General features: G+C 44.4%; 1 protein-coding gene across 1 annotated transcript in view; it reads right to left on the bottom strand.

Moving 5' to 3' along the window:
- The window catches only part of LOC116353656 (syntaxin-1A), a 180,839-nt gene that overhangs the window by 2,592 nt on the left and 153,812 nt on the right, over positions 1 to 24,435 (bottom strand). Inside the window, exons 7-8 of the mRNA XM_031791243.1 lie at positions 23,423 to 23,560; positions 1,370 to 1,480 (exon numbers count right to left, since the gene is read on the bottom strand). Coding sequence (XP_031647103.1) covers positions 1,370 to 1,480; positions 23,423 to 23,560 — 249 coding nt within the window. The remainder of the gene's footprint in view (positions 1 to 1,369; positions 1,481 to 23,422; positions 23,561 to 24,435) is intronic.

Raw genomic sequence — 24,435 nt, 5'->3', positions numbered from 1 at the left:
TGAAAACAGCTACCCAGAGAGAGAGGAGACCAGCTACCCAGAGAGAGAGAGAGAGAGAGGAGAGAGAGAGAAAGAGATTGAGGAGAGAGAGATAAAGATATGGAGGAGAGAGAGAGAGAGAGAAAAATGAAACCAGCTATCCAGAGAGAGAGAGGAGACCAGCTACCCAGAGAGAGAGAGAGAGAGAGAAAGAGAGAGAGAAATGAAACCAGCTATCCAGAGAGAGAGAAGAGACCAGCTACCCAGAGAGAGAGAGAGAGAGAGAGAAAGAGAGAGAGAAATGAAACCAGCTATCCAGAGAGAGAGAAGAGACCAGCTACCCAGAGAGAGAGAGAGAGAGAGAGAAAGAGAGAGAGAAATGAAACCAGCTATCCAGAGAGAGAGAAGAGACCAGCTACCCAGAGAGAGAGAGACAGAGAGAGAGAGAGAGAGAGAGAGAGAGAGACACAGAGAGAGAGAGGGAGAGAGAGAGAGAGAAATGAAACCAGCTATCCAGAGAGAGAGAGGAGACCAGCTACCCAGAGAGAGAGAGAGAGAGAGGGAGAGAGAGAGACAGAGAGAGAGAGGAGACCAGCTACCCAGAGAGAGAGAGAGAGAGAGAGAAAGAGAGAGAGAAATGAAACCAGCTATCCAGAGAGAGAGAGGAGACCAGCTACCTAGAGAGAGAGAGAGACAGAGAGAGAGAGAGAGAGAGAGAGAGAGACAGAGAGAGAGAGAGAGAGAGAGAGAGAGAGAGAGACATGGATGGGAGGAATGGAAGGAGTGCAAGGAAAAAGCGAAGGAAACCTCCAGCTACTTAATGTCTGCTCCTAATTCTGAAGAGACTATAACTGTCTTATGTGATGCCATGTTGACATAAAAAGCTCATTGTTTGGGGTGAAATCAGGGAGTATTGGGGATAGTGCCGTTACCAACCAGGAGAGGGCAGTGGGCCCTCAAACTCAGTCAAACTAGAGCTTCCTACATGCTGGGTAAAGGCAGAGGGGTGATGACAAACCACCTGAAGGCAAGTCAGGGAAGTTGGTTAATTCAGTCAGTCACATAACCTGAAATGAGGAGGATTCTGTGATACATAGTCCAGTCTCTACATTCCCTTCAACGCAGGCAGGCACGGTGAAATACATTCACAAAGCATGCTACAAAATACATTGTGTGTGAGAGAGAGAGAACACAAACTGATATGAAGACAGAGCTATAACGCATGCCATACGGTCCATCTGTCAGCTCCAGGTGTGTGTGTGTGTGTGTGTGTGTGAGTGAGAGAGAGAGAGAACACAAACTGATATGAAGACAGAGCTATAACTCATGCCATACGGTCCATCCGTCAGCTCCAGGTGTGTGTGTGTGTGTGTGTGTGTGTGAGACTCACCCGCCGGGCTTTACTCTGGTATTTAACAGCCTTCTTAGTGTCTGACACGGCCCTCTCCACATAGTCCACTGAATGCTCCACATTGTACTCTATACGGTCTATCATCTCCCCCTGAGAGAGGGGGGAGGGACACAACAGAGGGAGGGGGGAGGGACACAACAGAGGGAGGGGGGGAGGGACACAACAGAGGGAGGGGGGAGGGACACAACAGAGGGAGGGGGGGAGGGACACAACAGAGGGAGGGGGGGGAGGGACACAACAGAGGGAGGGGGGACACAACAGAGGGAGGGAGAGACACAACAGAGGGAGGGGGGAGGGACACAACAGAGGGAGGGGGGGGACACAACAGAGGGAGGGGGGACACAACAGAGGGAGGGGGGAGGGACACAACAGAGGGAGGGAGGGAGAGACACAACAGAGGGAGGGGGGGAGGGACACAACAGAGGGAGGGAGGGAGAGACACAACAGAGGGAGGGAGGGACACAACAGAGGGAGGGAGGGACACAACAGAGGGAGGGAGGGACAACAGATGGGGAAACAGGTAGGGACAGAGAGGAGGAGGAGGAGGACGGAAACATGGTAGGAAGGAGGATATAGAGGAAGAGAGGGAAGAGAAGACAGACAGGGCAGAGGAAGAGAGGGAAGAGTAGACAGACAGGGCAGAGGAAGAGAGGGAAGAGAAGACAGACAGGGCAGAGGAAGAGAGGGAGGGGTAGACAGACAGGAGAAAAGGAAGAGAGGGAGGGGTAGACAGACAGGGCAGAGGAAGAGAGGGAAGAGTAGACAGACAGGAGAAAAGGAAGAGAGGGAGGGGTAGACAGACAGGAGAAAAGGAAGAGAGGGAGGGGAAGACAGACAGGGCAGAGGAAGAGAGGGAGGGGTAGACAGACAGGAGAAAAGGAAGAGAGGGAGGGGTAGACAGACAGGAGAAAAGGAAGAGAGGGAGGGGTAGACAGACAGGAGAAAAGGAAGAGAGGGAGGGGTAGACAGACAGGAGAAAAGGAAGAGAGGGAGGGCTGTATGAGAGTATGTCCATAGACTGTGTGTTGTTGGGTCTCACCCTGTGGCCGCCCTTCTGCATGCTGACGGCAGCCTTGTAGTTGTCTCTGGCCTGTTCCACATAGTCCTGGGTATTACACACGTTCTGCTCAATGTTGTTCACCAGCTCCCCCTGTTGGACAAAGCAGAAAACACACCTGAAGAGGAATGTACAGTTGAAGTCGGAAGTTTACATACACTTAGATTGGAGTCATTAAAACTCATTTCTCAACCACTCCACACATTTCTTGTTAACAAACTATAGTTTTGGTAAGTCGGTTAGGACATCTACTTTGTGCATGACACAAGTCATTTTTCCAACAATTATTTACAGACAGATTATTTCACATATAATTCACTGTGTCACAATCCCAGGGGTCAGAAGTTTACATACACTAAGTTGACTGTACCTTTAAACAGCTTGGAAAATTACAGAATATTATGTCATGACTTTAAAAGCTTCTGATAGGCTAATTGACATAATTTGAGTCAATTGGAGGTGTACCTGTGGATGTATTTCAAGGCCTTCCTTCAAACTCAGTGCCTCTTTGCTTGACATCATGGGAAAATCCAAAGAAATCAGCCAAGAGCTCAGAAAAACAATTGTAGACCTCCACAAGTCTGGTTCATCCTTGGGAGCAATTTTCAAACACCTGAAGGTACCACATTAATCTGTACAAACAATAGTACGCAAGTATAAACACCATGGAACCACACAGCCTTCATACCGCTCAGGAAGGAGACCCGTTCTGTCTCCCAGAGATGAGCGTACTTTGGTGCGAAAAGTGCAAATCAATTCCAGAACAACAGTAAAGGACCTTGTGAAGATGCTGGAGGAAACAGGTACAAAAGTATCTATATCCACAGTCCTATATCGACATAACCTGAAAGGCCGCTCAGCAAGGAAGAAAATAGATGGCATCATGAGGTAGGAAAATGATGTGGATATTTTGAAGCAACATCTCAAGACATCAGTCAGGAAGTTAAAGCTTGGTCGCAAATGGGTCTTCCAAATGGACAATGACTCCAAGCATACCTCCAAAGTTGTGGCAAAATGGCATAAGGACAACAACGTCAAGGTATTGGAGTGGCCATCACAAAGCCCTGAGATCAATCCTATAGAACATTTGTGGGCAGAACTGAAAAAGCGTGTGGAAGGCTACCAGAAACATTTGACCCAAGTTAAACAATTTAAAGGCAATGCCACCAAATACTAATAGAGTGTATTTAAACTTCTGACCCACTGGGAATGTGATGAAAGAAATAAAAGCTACCATTATTCTGACATTTCACATTCTTAAAATAAAGTAGTGATCCTAACTGACATAAGACAGGGAATTATTACTAGGATTAAATGTCAGGAATTGTGAAAAACTAAGTTTAAATGTATTTGGCTAAGGTGAATGTAAACTTCCAACTTCAATTGTACATCTACATTGTATTACACAACATGCCAAACAGGTCATTTGAATGTAATTAAATAGATACAAATGAAGTACTATTGCAACTGAAAGCAAGAATGTAACAGAATATAAATATCCATGCATCTACTGACGTGTACGCACGCACGCACACACACGCACACACACACACACGCACACGCACACGCACACGCACACGCACACACACACACACACACACACACACACACACACACACACACACACACACACACACACACACACACACACACACACACACATTTCCCAGTGAAGTTTTGGCCACTTGAATAATCTTACAGCCTTTTTTCAATCTCCATATTCTCAAAATTTCATCAATGAAATCCCCAACGGCCAACACACACTTCAACATACAATATCAACTGTGACTGCACACATCAAGTGAAGAATTACAGGTGAATTACCTTGGGAGGTTAGTGGGATGCCCATACTCTCAGTGCTGTGCTCAGAGCCTGTTATGGTGGTGGGGGGGGGGGGGGGGGGGGGAGAATAGAGGAAAGAGAGGGAGGGAAGGACAGAAAGGTGGGGGCAGGATGACAGAGGGAGGAGAAGCAGAGAGACAACGACAGAAGAGCCCGACAGAAGAGGGAGAAAAAAAAAACTGGAATAGAAGGAAGCATTGTCTAGACTGATGTAGAGCCCAGGGTTAATTAATGAATTAGCCAAGCAGTAGTCTCATCAATTATTCAATCACACTTGTTCATTACAGCACCAACACACTCATATTTTATATGATCACACACACACACACACACACACACACACACACACACACACACACACACACACACACACACACACACACACACACACACACACACACACACACACACACACACACACACACACACACACACACACACACACACACACACACTAATCCCCAGGGATTCAGCCCCCCACAGTCCAGTAGACACAGAGAGAGGCTGATCCCACACTGTTCTGTATAGTACACACTGTTGCAAATAGCACAATCTACCACAATTTACCACTATCTACCACCATCTAGCAGTATCGACCTCTATCTACCATTATCTACCACCATCTACCTCTATCTACCATTATCTAGCACCATCTAGCAGTATCTACTGCTATCTACCACCATCTAGCAGTATCCACTGCTACCTAGCACCATCTAGCAGTATCGACCTCTATCTACCATTATCTAGCACCATCTACCTCTATCGACCATTATCTAGCACCATCTAGCAGTATCTACCTCTATCTACCATTATCTAGCACCATCTAGCAGTATCTACCACTATCTAGCAGTATCTACCAACATCTAGCACCATCTAGCAGTATATACCACTATCTAGCACCATCTAGCAGTATCTACCATTATCTAGCACCATCTAGCAGTTTCTACCACTATCTAGCACCATCTAGCAGTATCTACCATTATCTAGCACCATCTAGCAGTATCTACCATTATCTAGCACCATCAGAGAGAATAGAGTAGATGTCACGGGTCAATATTTTGATTGATGACCCTATGTGAACTCTATGTGAACCCTATGTAGTGATGACGTGTGCATGTCTTCTGGTCAGGCAAGCCTGGTTAGGTGGGGGCTATGGGGTGAGTAAGGGTCCATTTGACAGGCCGTTAATGATTGATGACCCAAGCCTGATAGACAAGCCTGGTTAGGTGGGGGCTATGGGGTGAGTAAGGGTCCCTTTGACAGGCCGTTAATGATTGATGACCCAAGCCTGATTTATGACCCTATGTAATGATTTATGACCCTATGTCATGTAGAAGGGTGCATGCCCTGGGTTGAGTAAGTGACCATGTGTCAGGTCAACCTGTTACTGTTTCTCACGGTTTGGGTTGGTTAAGGCCCCTTATAAAGCCGCTGAACAATACCTGTTTAAGACTGTACATGATAACCCCCCTGAATATTAAACAAAAATGACACCTATGCCAATTTTAGGGATGTTATGCTCGGCTTGTCATGAACCCAGTGACCAAAGCCTTGAAGAAGTTCTGTGTGAAGCTCCAGAATGTTTTAAAGGATTTTTGGGGACGAGTGAGGGCCACATGTCTTACATATTCCACCCGGAGGATTCTACGGTAAAGATATTCACAGACCGTGGACCCAAACCCCTTTATCCTGCAAAACCTGGGAGTTTTCCCCCGGCTCTGGGGATGAGAGAATGGCTAAACATCAGGCTGGCTCTTTGTAAAATTGAACAGGTCCTAAGTGTTACAAATGTGCCAGGATATGCGTTGGAAGAACAGGTCTGCGGCCGCAGTGATCTCAAGGCTCTAAGAATTGCTTCAATGGACTATAGCCCTGACAACAAAGTGACAATTTTAGCCTGTGACCTTTATGATAAGGCTAATGCTACAAAGTCTGTCAATTCTCCGGTAGCTTCCAGAGCCCGCAAACATGTAAACTTTTTTATTCCTGTGTTTAGTTTTAAATGGGTGGATTATCCAATTTTCATAACACTTATGAATAAGCTGGACATTCTCTTCCAAAATGGGGAACAGTTAAAGCGCTGGGCGAGGCTTTCCTTGAGACAGAGTCAAGACCAAAAGGCCCGACGGCGGATCTACCCCTGGAGTGAAAACTTACCATGTGTTGATGGACATAGCAAGAGAGCCTTGCCTTTTGAGGGTGAACTCGACACGGACAATTGCGGTTGGTTGCATAAGCTCCCAGGATCTGTAAGAAAGGCATCGTAAAATACCTTAAGAATGTAACGATATAAAATGTATGTACTAAATATTTTGAATGAAATAAATGGTTTTAAAATCAGAATCTCACCACGTTATGAACTCTCGCGTTTGTTCACTCTTAGCGCAGTCTGTCCCTGAGAAAAATCTTGCGGAAAAAGCCATGTGCGCGCGCATGTGCGTGAGGGAGTTTTCTGTAGTGGCTGTGTGTGTGTGTGTGTGTGTGTGTGTGTGTGTGTGTGTTTCAAAAACAGAAAAAGGGGGGCGGGTTGTTTGTTAAAAAAATACCCCTGCATGCCTGGTGGGTCGTTTGAAACCAAGGTTTACACTAGCCTGCAAAACAGATGCCTACCCCCCAACAATAATATTGTGTCTTACGACTCCTAATCTTAAAGGCCTTTCATAAAACTATTTTTTTAGGGGGGCTAAAAAGTCATTCATCCCAGCGATGTCGAGAACAACACACCCCATGCATCTAGGTGCTAGCACCCCGGAGATTTTAGAAGCTCCAAAAGGATCCTAATGTTTAGACACACCCAATACCATGTGTTTGAAATGTGTCAAATATACCATGGGCGGGGGTATAGCCCGAAAAAAACGACAAACCCCAAATGCTATGTAAAAAAATCATTCAGGGGTTTTTCTCTAGGTCGTAGGGTACAAAAGCGCTAGAAACCATGGGCAATGTTAGCAGCGTTTTAGTTCCGATGCAAACAGCACCTCCAGAAACTCCAAGAATCGTTATCGGACTGAAGCGTTAAAAAAGATAATCGGGGAAAAAAGTCTAATGGATCTATCACAAGGTGAGTTCTTGAAATAAATCTTTATTAGATTTGGTTGTTGTTGGGGAATTGTTTGAAAAGCGTGGGATGTTATAGAAATATTAAACAATCATTAGGATCAGTATGCTTACCGTATAACAAGGCAATATTAGCTAAAGTGATTATAGCTTTAATATTGTCGAATGTTTTATAGATTCTGAAGCATTCACGCAGATACTCCGAGGTATAACTGAGCTCGAATCATCCCATGGGTCTCCGAAACAAACGCCTGCCCTGAATTGTCAACGTAAGTAAGCTCCAAGAATTCCATACATAAAAATATTTATACCTTAAAAACAAAAAGTGTGGGCATCTTATATTAAAAGTTATTTTATATGTTTACAGAGGACCTAAAGCCTAGAAGGTTAAACGATGCCCTATGGAGCCTGAACGGTTTCTGCGAAGCATATGACTACGAGACAATTCTGCCCTACTCCCAGGATGTATTTACCCAAAAGCAGCGAACAGAGACTTTAAACGGCAGGTCAACTCCCCTTGGCCAGGACAACGTTGTCCCCCATATTTCTAAACACCAAAGGATAATTAGTGCTCAGATCCACAGTTCCGCTTCACCCGAACAATTCTACTTGGCCGATATTCACGAGACGTCGTTCCAAGGACTAGGTATGAATCAATTATATATTATTATTTATATATATTATTATTTTAATATTTATATATTTTTTTTTTTATGCCGGAATATGTTAAAACAAGGCCTAATGCTGTTTTTTTGTTTTTTTCAGGCTCCCCATCTACCGGACCTGCAGATGCTGTAATACAGGTTGAACAAAGACATAAGCCCATGGTTTCAGAGCTTCTTCAGAACAGCCCTCGTCAAAAAAGCCGAGGTATTTAATTAATGTATTGTTAATATATAGGCTTATATCTGAAATGTATTTGGCATTTTTAACATATTTTAGGGTTAATAACCTATTTGTGTATGTATTATTTTTATTTCAGACTCCTCACCGGCTTATGAACACAACGCACAAACATCGGAGGATGCCCAGACAAGCATCCCCGAGGAGGCTCCAAAGACACCAGCGAAACCTGATGATGTCAAAGATTTAAATGACATTTCTGAGGTAGACGATTTGATGTTCTGTGAAGCTGCCAACCTTCTTGAATCGGCCAATTCTGTGGGGGAAACAGCAGATTCTGAAATAGACCAAGAACGTTTTTTCAAAGCGTTTACCCTGGGTTTAAAATCACGAAAGGCTCTACTCCAGAGGCGCATGTGTATTCTACTCGAGCATCAATACAATCAGGATGTGTCATTCTGGCGTAGCGAGCTACCCCGTATGTTAAAAAACATTAGGGCTAAAACAAGCAAATACCGCCGTTAAAAAACACACATGTAAACACACACACACACACACACACACACATCCTTAATTAGACAGATGGCGCCCCCTATAGACCAAAGTGAGACAATTGAAACACTCTTAGCCAGGATCCCTACAGAGCTCCAAGATATAGTTAACCATATGAATGATTCGGGGGTAATTGACATAATGACAATAGATGAAAATCTATTATCCCAGATTCCCTCCGAACTCATAGACATTATTACACGTATGAATGAGTCAGGGCCTTCCGAGGAAAACATGTTAACACAGATTCCCGAAACCATCATATCTCTAATTACCCAGCTTAACGCGAGCCCTAGGTTTAATACGGCCCCACAGACACCTCTAAGACAGCCTTTAACAACATTGTCCGAAGAGTCTGAAAGTCAATATGATGTTTTTGAACAGTTGGACAAATGTCTAGCAAATCTGGAGGGGGGCGGTCTTGAGATCAGTGTACAGAACGAGAGCGCTAGGTTTAATTCGGCACCCCAGACACCTATAAATCAGCCTTTAACACCAATGTCCGAAGAGTCTGAAACCCAATACGATGTTTTTGAACAGTTGGACAATTGCCTAGTAAATCTGGAGGGGGGAGGTCTTGATCGAAGTGTACATGTTTTGCGTCGAAATAAATTCAACAATATTGAGGTTCGCCAGTTTTTCAATTTCGCATGGGGGGGTCAGATTCGGGAATATGCTGTGTTTTACGTAATGCTTATGGACACTTTGAATGAACTGTTAGCGAGGATCAGAGATTATAGCGAACCTAGGGATCTCTTACAGTTGGAAATTTGTGGAGACAGTCTACAGAGCAAGGTATCGCTTATTTTACAGAATGGTGAAGCAGAGCTTGAACAATTTGTTAAACTGCTAGAACGCCTTGTACAGTCAAATTTAAACGTGCTAGCAGATAGGACCCTCGAACTTGTAGTACAATTAGTACGCCAACCACAAGGGGGCGGGGGTCAGAGACGAAAGCTCGAGAGTTTAATGCAGTCCGAAATCATAAGCAATAAAAGGGCCTATCTCATAAACGTTCACAATCCAGGTAATAAGCTATGTTTTGCCATAGGTTTGGCCCACTTACTCAGCCCCGGATGTACGGATCAAGCCGCGTTACATAAAGCTCTCGAGCTACAAACTGCGGTGGGTCTCGGTATACAGGATGCTGTGGCTTTCTCAGACATAGTCAAATTTGAAAACTTTCTGAACATCAAGATTGTGGTTTTGTACCACAGTAGGGCTAATGACGCTCTCCTCAAGTTCCAAAATATACCCGAACCACATCCTAAGACTATGTACTTTTATGTGCAAAATGAGCATTACTATGCCGTAACTAACATCACAGCCTTTTTAGGCGCGCCATATGTCTGTCCAGCCTGTCATACCGGCTACACACGCATGGGGGGGCACTCGTGCCGTTACAACTGTTCAGTATGTCTGGATAAACATTGCCCTATGCAGCCGCTAAACTTGACCCCCTGTGCGGATTGTCACCGCACATGTCGTTCGGCCTACTGTTACGAAAAACACAAAACTGAAACATGGCATCCCAAGGCATGTAAATCTGTAAGCAGTTGTGACATTAACAAGAAATGTCCAAAATGTCATTGCAATTACAACCTTAAAATAGATAGCCCTAAACCTCATGTTTGTGGAATTATACACTGCCCAATCTGTAAAGGTCCTTTGAAAAGCAGAGACGCGGAAGCAGTTCAAGAAGTAACACATGAGTGTTACATTCAGCCCTTGGCTGAAGATGAACATACAGAGAAATATGTGTTTTATGATTTTGAGACAACTCAGCAATCAGGGGTTCATTTGCCTATTTTTGTGTCAACCATGACTTTCAAGGGTGAAAAATGGTCGGCCGAGGGACCCGATTGTGCCCGACTCTTTTTAAAACATTTTAGAAAAGCCCAGTACAGAAACTTCACGTTTATAGCTCACAATGCTAGGGCCTATGACTCCTATCTGCTTCTGAACCCTTTGATACAGCAAGGCGTGGCACCCAGTGTCATAGCTCAAGGGAGTAAAATATTATGCTTTGTTGACCCCGCCTTCAAACAGAGATACATTGACAGCTTAAGCTTCTTACCCATGAGATTGGCTCAAATGCCAGAGGCCTTGGGTTTTGAAAACTCTGTCAAAGGCTATTTCCCTCATTTCTTCACATCTGAGGAGAATCTACATTATATAGGATCTTATCCAGCCCCCGAAATGTACGGGTGTGATCAAATGTCTCCCAAAGAGCGTGAGAGATTCATGACATGGTACGAGACCGTAAGACATGGCACTTTTGATTTCCATAAAGAGATGGAATCATACTGTGACAATGACGTTGTTATACTTCGTGAAGGATGCCTCAGATTCAGAGAAGAGGTAATCAAAGATGCGGGCATTGACCCCTGGAGCTGTACAACTATTGCATCAGCGTGCATGAAAACCTATCGTACACACTATCTAACTCCTGAATCTATAGCTATCCCATCGCCAGACAACTACCGACGCCAATTCAAGGCCTACTCTAGTGGTTCCATTCAATGGTTGGAGTACTTGGCCCAGGATAAAGATATTTTTATCCAACATGCTTTGAATCGGGGGGAGAAGGCTTTTGGGCCTTACCATGTAGATGGATACACACAGATTGACGGGGTTGAGACAGTGTATGAGTACAACGGTTGTTTCTTCCACGGTTGTAAATTATGCTTTGTCCCCCACACCTTGTGTGTCCTAACCCAAAAGACTTTTGGGGAAATGTACCAAGAGTTTCAAGACAAACTGAATTCTTTAAAGGCTACTTACGGGTTAAAAGTTGTGGTTTTGTGGGAGCACGAATGGACAGCCCTCAAAAAGGCAGATCCTAGTGTTAAGGCCTTCCTTACCCATTATGACCCTCCAGAGCCCCTGGAACCGCGACAGGCCTTGTTTGGAGGCCGGACCAATGCTTTGACATTGCGTTATGTAGCTCAACCCGACGAGACAATAGGCTATGTAGATTTTACATCCCTATATCCTCATGTAATGAGTTCCTCATTCTATCCTATAGGGCATCCTGAAATTATTCACAGCGACTTTGACGAACCCCAAAATTATTTTGGTTTAATCAAAGCGACTGTCTACCCTCCTAGGGGGCTGTTTATACCTGTGTTGCCTTACAAGGGTCCTAAAGGAAAACTTTTCTTTCCCCTTTGTCGCACATGCTGTGAAAACCCCAACCAGGAAAACCCCTGTGATCACACAGATCAAGAAAGAGCCCTGACCGGTGTATGGGTCACTGTAGAATTCTCTAAGGCTTTAGAGAAGGGGTATCGTGTGGCCAAAATCTTTGAAGTGTGGAACTTTTCCAGGAAATCAGACACACTTTTTAAAGAGTACATCAAAACCTTCTTGAGATGCAAGCAGATGGCTTCAGGCTATCCTGCATCGGTCACAGATCAAGAAAGTAAAGACCAGTACATTCAAGACTACCATGACAGAGAAGGCATACTTCTTGACCCTGACAGAATAGAGGTCAACAAAACCAAAAGAAATGTGTCGAAATTGTACTTGAACTCCCTTTGGGGGAAATTAGCGCAGAGATGCAATATGCTAACAACTTCGATCATTAAAGACCCCGAAGAATTTTTGGAATTTGTTTTTTCGGACCAATACGAAATTTCACATTTTTCCTTCTTGAGTCAAGACATTGCCTTGGTGCAATGGAGGCGCCACCAAAAGTGGGTTCTACCCCCGGGTAATGTAAATGTGTTTCTTGCAGCATTTACCACAGCCTATGGCCGCCTTGAACTGTACACCCTCATGGAACAGCTTCAGAGGCGGGTTCTTTACCACGACACAGACTCTGTGGTCTATGTAAGCAAACCGGGGGATTGGACCCCCCCACTTAGCAACTATCTTGGGGGTTTAACGAGTGAACTCGAAGAGGGTGACCATATTACAGAATGGTCCTCATGTGGTCCAAAAAGCTATGCTTTTAGGACTAAAGCCAATCACGTGGTGTTGAAAGCCAAAGGCGTGACTCAAAACTATGAAAATGCACCGCGTGTAAACTTGGAATCAATCACGCGCTTGGTCGAGGGGTTCGTAAAGGACAAGAATAGTGACTTGGAGATTTTGAGCTCCTACAACAAAATAGTGAGGGATAAAAAGGGGTTCCATCTAAGAAACGCACCACTCACTAAAAGATTCAGGGTAGTCTATGACAAGAGACAGCTATTGCCTGACGGTACCACATTGCCCTTTGGCTACTGACTTATGCTACAAGCCCCAGTGTGTCTTAAAGCTTAAGATATTATGACTGCTGTCGAGGGTTTTGACCCCCGGCTACAATTGCCTTTTTCAGCATTAATTGCCGGCCCTTCAAACAGTGGCAAAACTTTTTTTGTAAAAAGTATTTTAGAGAATTCTGAACATGTGTTATCTCAAAAGCCTGACAATATTGTATGGTGTTATTCATGTTACCAACCTCTGTATGATGAATTATTGAAGACAATAAAAATCAAGTTTGTTGAAGGAATACCCGATTCTCTGTCTGATGATGAACTTCTCCCCCCACATGTAAATAATCTGCTGGTTTTGGACGATATGCTATTTGCTGGTAGCGAACACCCTGAAATTGCACGAGCTTTTACCCAATATACTCATCATAGAAACCTGTCCGTGCTTTACTTGGTCCAGAATGTGTTTCACCAAGGTAAAAATAGTCGGACCATTAGCTTGAATGCCAACTACATGGTATTGTTTAAAAATCCTAGAGATAAACTGCAAATTAGCACTCTAGCTCAGCAGATGTACCCTGGACGGAAATCATACTTTATGGAGAGCTATGAGGACGCTACCAAAGAGCCATTTTCTTATTTAATCGTGGATTTAAAAGCAAATACTCCAGAACACCTTAGGCTACGTACAGGGCTGTTTCCGGGGGAGAGGCCTGCTGCATACCTTCCTAAAAAGTAAACGCTATGTCTCTGCGTTTAAAAAGAAACCTCCCCCTCTTGAGAAGGCTAGTAGGTTCTACAGCTAAAGAACGGAAGGCCATCTTGGGTCGCTGTTCTTCAGATCTCATATTAGCCCTATGTGAGATTGCTTTGAATCTTCTCAAAGGACGCATTCCACTCACCCTGAACCAATTGAAAAAATTAAGGAGACAAAAGACAGCGATCAAACTCTTTGCCAATAAAAGGGCCAGTCTTCAAAAGAAAAGACATAGTATACAACAGTCTGGGGGTTTTCTTCTACCTTTACTCAGTATAGCCGTGCCCTTCATCACCAGCCTTATTGCGGCCAGACGTGGTGGTTGAACACGTGGGTGTGATGGCCACTAAAATGTACTTGGTGCCTCAACAAGAGTTGGATAGACTTAAAAAACAAATGCAGGGTCCTGAAGATATCAGACAAACAGCGGAAAATGATTTGGATACGGCCATGAAGGATGTTTTGAACCGAAAAGGATTGAACCCCTATGATAAGATTCAAAAATACACAAACCTAATGCAAAGGTATTTGACTCGGGTAAAGCAAGGGGAGAGAGAGACTAACCATTTAACCCTTTCCCTACCGGACCCTTTAACAGATGTCGAACCTAACGATAGCCATGCCCCTGTAAGGCCTGTACCGTCGATCTTACCTAGTGGCGATAATATGTCGGGTGAAGCTCAAATGCCATTTGAAGATAAAGTTATGCATGACCTACTGACACATGTGCCTTTACGTAACAGGAAGAATGTTAAATACATTATGAACAAGATAAAAGACTCAAAGGGGATAGCTGCTTGGAACGACTCTGGAGAGTTTATCCTTCAGGGCTCTGTGGTTAGGGGGTCCCATATGCAGGACTTGCTTAAAAGTACCACGGCTGCCCACAAGGTTGCTGATGACCGAAGGCCTCCCGGCTGGCGTCAGTTTCTTAAGGCCCTGGCAATCCTCAACATCCCCCTCTCCGGTGTACCCAACCATAAGCTTCGTCAACAGATTCAAGCTTTAAAACAAAAGCCTTCAACGAGATACAGCACCCCTAAAGATGCCCCAACGACACCGGCCCCATATGAAAGCGATGATGCTAACTCATTTACTCCCATGAACGTCTCAGGACCTTTTCCTAAACCCGATCTCTCGGCGTGGTTAGACTTTTGAAAATGACTTTTGAATGACTATGATTAAATTCAATAAATTTTTTATTTGAAAAATAAGCAAGTTAACATTTGTGGCATTCTTGAAACATATGACGTGAGCATACGCCTTGATTACGCGTTCTTAAAGGACACACATTTGAACACTTTTGATATTTTCTAACAAAACAAGATACAAGGTTATCATTACTTCTTAAATCATCCTTATAAAGAGACATAACATCTTCAAAAGAAACTCCCCGGGCTCTTTGGCACAGGTAAAATACACAGTGGTGACCGCATGTAGTGGAAAGGTTATCTTGCACTTGTTTGATGTTGTAGTAGATCTTTGTACCGTTTAGGGTCAAAAAATCTTTAATAGATTTAGGGAAATGTGAAAAACCGGGGGGAAAGCCATAGGAATCAAAAAAAGTTGAGATTTTTCGTCCACCTTCCTGTTCTAATGTCATAGCTAGCCAATGTTCACCAGGCATGTGTTTAGGATGGGTATTGACAATAAACATTGCAGGCCTCTCAGACCATATCTCCATAGGTAATTCATCACAAGCCAACACTCCACAAAATTGTTTTCCAATCAAGCGGCTCATGAGCCCGTCCAACTCTTGGGTATTCATGTCTTTGTTCAAAGGTCCTTAATAATAATCCACTAAGACCTGTCTTCGGGCATTCACTTCCAAGATTGAATCAGAGCATGCGTAAACAATCATGCTAACTGTACAGGTTAAAGGTGTACGGAAACGCATTTCCAGCCTGAGGTTACCTTGGGACACCACAGACAGATTTCCTGAGGTGTCATCATCAGGTGATAAATTGAAAGCATACAATGTGTAACCCTCTGCAAAATCATTTCTGTCAATAGGTAAAGAGAGATCTTTTAGATGTCGCCCTGTAGCCAGGAATAGATTGTAAAATTCTCGCACAGATATGTTGTTATTAAATTGTGGTTGGAAAGCCTTCGCCGGAACCTGACGTCCGTCCTGACAGAGCGCTACATACTCTGCATTGAAGTGCTGAAAATTAAAGGGGTTTTTATCTAAACTGCCCGTATTAGAGGCGTGATCAACCAGACCTATAACCACATATCTAGGTAAAGGGCCTAGAAATAGGTTTTCTTGACTGCAGATTCTACTGCCCACAGGTATGCTAAAGGTTTTCATGGTAATTCTTTGGAGAGGGTAAAGGGCATTTCCTTTCATCAAAGCATGTGAGTGACCCAGGCGCACGGCCGGAGATACAGATACTTTTTTAATAAAAAGGGTTGCCCCCAACACTTTCAAACTAAAATCCCCGTCTTGGGGAGACATCAGGCAAAAATCATCCTTGGCCCTGGTTAATTTTAATCTTAAATCAACCGAATTTAAGAGTAACCGTTCTTGAAAGAAAATGTCAGAGTGTATAGGGCCTAGCAAATGAAACTCTCGAGATTCGGCGCAGTAGCGAGCTCGTGCCGCTAGTCCTTTGTTTGCACCGGTGGAAGGGTCTGTCGATTCCATAGAGGCTCCTGCAGTATCCTTGCTAAACAGCCCGGCGCTAAATTGGGTTTTGAGAGTGTCTTCGGAGTAGTTTAGTAAACACTCCATGATGGCTCTATAAGGGTATGTAGCGCTGCTTTGACTGATTAGGCGTTCACCCAAAGTCACATCAACTTGGGAGAAAATGGTGGCCAAGGGGTAATTAATGAGACTCACTTTGGCATCGTCTGCAATATTAGACCCATCTCTTTTGGTCACTTTTAGACGTAAATGCACCAAGGTGTTGTTGAGGTCCAGATAGTTGTCACCATGGCCTGGTATGAAAAATTCGATAGGCCCGTTATCGGTAATAGCAGAGAGAGGGGCTATCTCCACATAACTGGATCTATCTATTGAATGCTGCGTTAACGGTGCCGTGAAAAGATCAAGTTCTGTCTTTATAGCTTCAGAGGACATTCGATGTAAAAGAGCCATGTCACTTATTCTTTTAGAAAATACTTCCTAGTATTCTTTTAGCCTGTTTTGGTACAGACCTCCTCACTTTACCCCGTCTTTGACTTACTGAGGTTCTTTTAACAGTTAACCGCCGCTTTTTAGGTGCAGGTCTACGCCTTAAACCAGGAGGTCTCTTTTTTGGCCTTCGTGACAATATCATAAGCCCCGAGCCTTCTTGATGCTCCACCTCTGGTGACGCCCTTCGGGTCATAGCATTGGCTACAACCTCACTTACTATATTTTTAGCCGCTGATTTTAAATGTGGTTTGGCTATGCTGAAGCCTCTCTTCATAAACGGTAAAACCATCCTGAAGAGGTTACGGAATATACCTCCTATCCCCGAACCATACATTGTCGGCGCTCCATGATATCCTGGTAGTCCATTACCCACTTGATCCACATAGTATGAAACATAACGGTTAGGGTCGAGCTGATGGAGCTCCATAACCCTTTTATTTGTATTATGTTTATAAATATAATACAGCTATTATATATGTAGAGAGGTTTTGGTGGGTCTAAAGTGGAGTTTTACAATCGTTTTACCATAAGTAAATTCAATGTTTTCGTTCTGATCCGTTTTAAGCTCAACCAGAATGTTTTCAATATAGTTCTTGCTGACATGTACGTAGTGCGGCTTGTCATAATTGACAGTGACGATGTCCCCATCCTTGCCGTCTATATGAACTGTTCGCAGGAGGGGGACACAGCTGTCTCCGACCCTTTGATAGGTTATGATGTCGGTATAGACAAATATGTTGTAAAAGCCTGCATGTATATCCGCAGGGAATGGGAATAATTTATCGTTCACATACGTCCATTTATTGGGACCCATCCCCAACATGTAGGATAAATTACCGCTGGTCTTTATACCTCCGTTAGCAGGCCCTGAGATTTGTATCCTTTTATGGATTGGATTGTAGAATAGGAATATTTCCATCTTGTTCAGGGTTAGGTGTTCATTCAACTCTGAGACGATCCTGTCGACGGTTCTATAGAAACCTTTTTTAAGCTTAATAAGTTTCGCAGGTTCCGAGAACCTTTTGCAATAAAAATCACGGTCCTTAGCTTTGATATTATACCAACTATGGGGGTATGTAATCTCGCTGAGACCTACTTCCCAAGCCTCTGATAACTCTATAGGCTTTGGAAAATTGGTTGTATACTTCGAACTCTGATTATTCCGATATATCTGTGCCGACGCATTACTGGGGAGAGTCAGGTAGAAGCCGCTGTGTTCCATGATGCCCAACTGTGTACACGCGAATGATGCGCTAGTTATCATGACTAGGGGTTTAAATTAACCCCCGTTGCCTCCACCACATCCTGCTCCAATACCCAACTGTTGAACTTTTGAGGCCAGTTTTTCCAGCGGACCAGCAACCATTTTTTACCCTTTTCTCTCTTCTGATCTAGAATCTCCTCCACGTGAAAGACTTTGTCTTTACCCAACTGGACCTTCTGTAATTCCTTCTCATAAAAAGATCCCTCTATAAGATCCCCGTCATAATCTTTTAATTTGTAGACCGGCGGAATGCGTGGCAGACATTCGGTAACGGTAAACAACTCCGAGCTAAAGCCTTGTTCGTATTTTTTGTCGAAAACACCCCTCAACTTTGATATACGCACCAAGTCACCCACTAGGAATTTAAAAGTCATTTTTTTCTTACGGCGAAGTGGGAACAAACCATACATATTTTTAAAGACTTGAAAAGAGTTTTCCGAAGAGACCTCCGAGGGCTTCATACGTATAGTCTTATGGTAGCTGTGGTTGTAACCGTTTACTAAATCCTGAACTATGTCTGTATATCGGTTGGTGTTGTGAGCTGTAAAATAGCGCCACATCCGCTCTTTCAAAGTCCTATTAAAGCGTTCCACAACCGAAGCTTTCAAATCAGAGCCTGTAGCAAAATGTACTATATTATACTTATTCATTAGCTTCTGAAATGTTTTATTAAAAAATTCTTTTCCGCCATCCGTCTGCACTTTCTTGGGGGCGCCTCCTGCCTTCAAGATCGATTCAAAGGCCCTGGTCACCTCTGCCCCGCTCTTATTTTTTAACACCCTTACATAGGCTAATTTAGAGAAAATATCTATAACCGTTAGCATGTAGCGATTTCCATCATTTTTATCGGCAAGGGACTGCATGTCACATAGATCCGCCTGAAATTGGGATAATGGATGCGTAGAAAAAACTCTATTTCTTGGAAAATGTTTTCTTACAGGTTTATGTAGAGTGTAGGCATCTTGCTCTGATAACCATTCATTCACTTTAGCATCGCTTAACAGACTCCCTGTTTCTTCGACTATAGCTCTCTGTAAACGCTCTTTACCCCCATAAGACCCGGGGTTAGAGGGATTATAATATATGTTTTTCAACAGCTGCTCAGCCATCCTTCTTGCCTCTCTGAGGTACAATAACTGTAATGAGCCACTTTCATATAACGACAACATTTCAGTTTGTGAATTTTTATTTTAAGAATGCAACAATTATTACGTATACAGACAATTCAGGATTTGTTGCAAGATACAAGTCCCCGTTTTCTCAACAATCACAGCATGCAACACCCTGTATATATTGTTTAGATTTACAGGTTTGTTTCGCTGAATTTTTAAAACACACACGTCTGATATATAAGTATATAAACAACAAATATGATACACATTCACATTAAAGGGTGGTTCAAACAAATAATGTAAAATCTTAGCCAAAGTTATTTCTAGTTCTTCAGAATCCTCAACAAGCCTTGATACCATATGTGACCATTGTAAACTCTCGCCCGTATGTCGGACATGTTTCATGATTTGCTCCATTTTTAACACACGCTCTACAATAACCCCTGTATTGTGGGTTGTGTAGAACTTTACATTGTTCACTTTATTTTCAATAATCTGATGCATAACATTTGTAAGGTCTCTCAAAAGAAAAAATGTATTTATTCGCTCAAACATCGTAGACACATAGTTACCCATAGCTCTAAATAAACAAAATGTCACTCGGTCTCTTGGGATTTATTGAGCCAGAAAAGCATCACATCAGCCATCACAGCTTCCCTGTATTTGTTGTCGTCCACCAGGGTGTGTCGGATTTCTTTGAGTTTCTCATGGATGAAGAGGGCCTCCTTCAGTTCATGTAGGAAGGCTTCGGTTACCCCGTAAACTCTAGGGATAGACGGCGCAATACCCATAGACTCCAGGGCGATGACCAGCGCTGGTATAAAACGGCAGGACCACAGTCTTTTCACCAGCTCCTCAAAATGATTGAAAAAGTAGTATCTAGGAGGGTCGTAGAGGCAAGGATGACGACGCTGGCTGGGATGATTGATCTCACAGCCGATGCATTTTTCTCGTATATATTCGCCAATCACCACGTTTAAAAGTGTAGCTACAGAGGCCTTGATTGTATCCACAAAAACAGTACTGGCCACCCCATCAAACACATCCTCAGGCTGGGTAAATGTCGGGGGTGTCACGGGTCTTGCCAGGGGTGCGTAGAGTGTAGGGCTTCGTGGCATAGAGTCTTTAGTGTCGGGCCCCCATGACGTAGTGGCTTCCTCGTAGATGGTCTGGAGATCCATGGTGTATGCTGAAATGAAGAACTGTCTGCTTTTTTTCTTTTTATTGTAGAACAAGGCCCTTGGGTATCTGGGGGGGCGGGGTTAAAGCATCCGCTTACTTAGTTTTCTTCTGACGCTGTATCTTCTTGAGGCTCTTTTGCATCGTAATCTTTACGATTCGTATATATTATGCACTTCTTTAAATGAACAAGGCTCTGACGCTGTTGGCTCTGTACAAAGAGAGCATCCAACGGTTGCAACATTTTCAATTCCAGTACATCCCAACTGTTAAAAGGAATAAGCAGACGCAGTCGGGTATCCCCAGTCAGGCCACCACCCCTAAGTTTGTGGTTTCGGATTGCCTCGGTGCCGATATAGAACTCCACGCTGCCGCACGGTCGGCCATTCTTTCTTTGTATTTTCACCCTGTGAAATATTTGTCCTGAGGAGTCCGGGGTACCTTCCCAACGGGTCTCGTGGCCCGTGAACACACTATACCCCTTGGTGATAAGGCTCAGTTCAGGACACACAACCTTGCGAAAAACCGACCAGTCTTCAACACCATATTCCAAGCCTACAGTCTGGTCTGTATATTCTTCTCCTTCATCTACCGTATAGAGGGTCACTCTACAGGCCAGGTAATCAAACCGATACCCCCACTGCTGGCCATTAGACATCAGCACTTGATCTGTCAGAGCATGTGCTGGCGGTATTTGGGTTCTATACACATTTAAAAAACGTTTTTTTGGCGCATCATATATTGCTGGTTGATACTTTGCCCTTTCTCTATGGGCAACCCGAAGGCCTGTTTCAGTTGTTACAGTCATCACTGCTTTGGTACCGATCCCAAATTCCATGGTTATTCTTAAGATCTTGTGCACTCTTAAACAGGTATTGTTCAGCGGCTTTATAAGGGGCCTTAACCAACCCAAACCGTGAGAAACAGTAACAGGTTGACCTGACACATGGTCACTTACTCAACCCAGGGCATGCACCCTTCTACATGACATAGGGTCATAAATCATTACATAGGGTCATAAATCAGGCTTGGGTCATCAATCATTAACGGCCTGTCAAAGGGACCCTTACTCACCCCATAGCCCCCACCTAACCAGGCTTGTCTATCAGGCTTGGGTCATCAATCATTAACGGCCTGTCAAATGGACCCTTACTCACCCCATAGCCCCCACCTAACCAGGCTTGCCTGACCAGAAGACATGCACACGTCATCACTACATAGGGTTCACATAGAGTTCACATAGGGTCATCAATCAAAATATTGACCCGTGACATCTACTCTATTCTCTCTACCATCTAGCAGTATCTACCATTATCTAGCACCATCTAGCAGTATCTACCATTATCTAGCACCATCTAGCAGTTTCTATCACCATCTACCTCTATCTAGCATTATTTAGCATCATCTAGCACCATCTAGCACCATCTACCGGTATCTACCTCCATCTAGCAGTATCTACCGCTATCTAGCACCATCTACCACCATCTAGCAGTATCTACCGCTATCTAGCACCATCTAGCACCATCTAGCAGTATCTACCAGTATCTACTACCATCTAGCACCATCTACCAGTATCTACTACTATCTAGCATCATCTACCACCATCTAGCAGTATCTACCGCCATCTAGCACCATCTAGCACTATCTAGCATCATCTAGCACTATCTAGCACCATCTACCCCTATCTAGCACCATCTACCAGTATCTACCGCTATCTAGCAGTATCTACCCCTATCTAGCGCCATCTACTACCATCTAGCACCCTCTACCAGTATCTACCGCTATCTAGCAGTATCTACCCCTATCTAGCACCATCTACCAGTATCTAGCATCATCTACCAGTATCTAGCAGTATCTACCAGTATCTACCAGTATCTACCAGTATCTACCACCATCTAGCACTATCTAGCAGTATCTAGCAGTATCTACCACCATCTAGCACCATCTACCAGTATCTACCAGTATCTACCACCGGTCGGTAGAGCATGGTGATTGTGACGCTAGAGTTGTGGGATCCGTTACCACGGGGGACCAGTACGGAAAATCTATGCACTCACTATGCACTCACTAGGCACTCACTATGCACTCACTATGCACTGACTATGCACTCACTATGCACTCACTATGCACTCACTATGCAAGTCGCTCTGGATAAGAGAGAGTCAGCTAAATGACAATCATGTAAATCTACCACTGAAGCTTCCCCACAGTTTCCTGCCTGTCCTTCAGCCAATCTAAATGCAGGTCAATTTAATGAGGTGCTCCCTTTGTTTGAGAGACAGCTTTAAAAAAATTAAATGTAGTGTTACTGGTTTAAAATATATATATATATATTTATTTTATTTTATTTAGCCGTTATTTTACCAGGTAAGTTGACTGAGAACATGTTCTCATTTGCAGCAACGACCTGGGGAATAGTTACAGGGGAGAGGAGGGGGATGAATGAGCCAATTGTAAACTGGGGATTATTAGGTGACCTTGATGGTTTGAGGGCCAGATTGGGAAGTTAGCCAAGACACCCGGGGTTAACACCCCTACTCTTACGATAAGTGCCACGGGATATTTAATGACCTCAGAGTCAGGAAACCCGTTTATGTCCCATCCGAAAGACGGCACCCTACACAGGGCAGTGTCACCCAATCACTGCCCTGGGGCATTGGGATATTTATTTTTAGACCACAGGAAAGGGTGCCTCCTACTGGCCCTTCAACACCACTTCCAGCAGCATCTGGTCTCCCATCTAGTGACCGACAGGACCATCCCTGCTTAGCTTCAGAAGCAAGTCAGCAGTGGGATGCAGGGTGGTATGCTGCTGGCATTGGTCTGGGAACAGACTGATATAGTGTTGCTATATGTGTGATAAAACACCGATCTATCCACTGTGAGGCCATATGCCCATGGAAACAGAGCTCAATGCTGGACCTGTTGGCTTCCTCAGCCCCTCTGTCCCAGTCTATGCCCAGGAGAAGTGAGGGGGTGGTGGGGTGCATGGCTAGGCGATGCTGGGGTCTGGCTAGTCGCTAGGTCTCACCTGGCTCTCCACCAGCATGGCCATGTCCATGAACATGTCATGTAGCTCACGGATGCTGTTCTCCAGCTTGATGATCTCAGTGTGACGAGTCTCGATCTCGTTCATCGCCTGCTGGGTGATGTTGGAGTCCATGACGATCTGAAGGATCAGGGGTGAGAGGATGAGAGAGAGAGAGATAGGGTAAGAGAGAGAGAGGGAGAGAGAGAGACACATTAGATACAGCCATCTGCTCCACTTTCCTCTAAAAGACAGCTCTGTCTGGAATAATTATTCCAACGTTCTCCCAGGTGACAGAGAGCTGGCTAGCATGCCGATAAACAGCCGGTGCACCCTCTCCTCTCCTCCCCTCCCCTGCCCTCTCCTGTCCTCTCCTCCCCTACCCTGCCCTCTCCTGTCCTCTCCTCCCCTACCCTGCCCTCTCCTCTCCTCTCCTCCCCTACCCTGCCCTCTCCTCCCTTACCCTCTCCTTTCGTGTTCTCTACTCCCCTCTCCTGTCCTCTCCTCCCTTACCCTCAGGGCTGAGAGTACAGGCTGACTACCCACCACAATACATGAGGAATGAGAGTATAGCCTGGCTACCCACCACAATACATGAGGAATGAGAGTATAGCCTGGCTACCCACCACAATACATGAGGAATGAGAGTACAGCCTGGCTACCCACCACAATACATGAGGAATGAGAGTACAGCCTGGCTACCCACCACAATACACGAGGAATGAGAGTATAGCCTGGCTACCCACCACAATACATGAGGAATGAGAGTACAGCCTGGCTACCCACCACAATACATGAGGAATGAGAGTACAGCCTGGCTACCCACCACAATACACGAGGAATGAGAGTATAGCCTGGCTACCCACCACAATACATGAGGAATGAGAGTATAGCCTGGCTACCCACCACAATACACGAGGAATGTGTGTGATTCTTTCTAACAATCACCCCTGAGGTGAAGATCTCTGGGTTCTAACGCTCACCCCTGAGGTGAAGATCTCTGGGTTCTAACGCTC

Source organism: Oncorhynchus kisutch, linkage group LG15 (assembly GCF_002021735.2).
Source record: "Oncorhynchus kisutch isolate 150728-3 linkage group LG15, Okis_V2, whole genome shotgun sequence".
Taxonomy (NCBI): Eukaryota; Metazoa; Chordata; class Actinopteri; order Salmoniformes; family Salmonidae; genus Oncorhynchus; species Oncorhynchus kisutch.
Note: the sequence above shows the minus strand (reverse complement) of the source record. Positions and strands in the feature narration are given on the sequence as shown.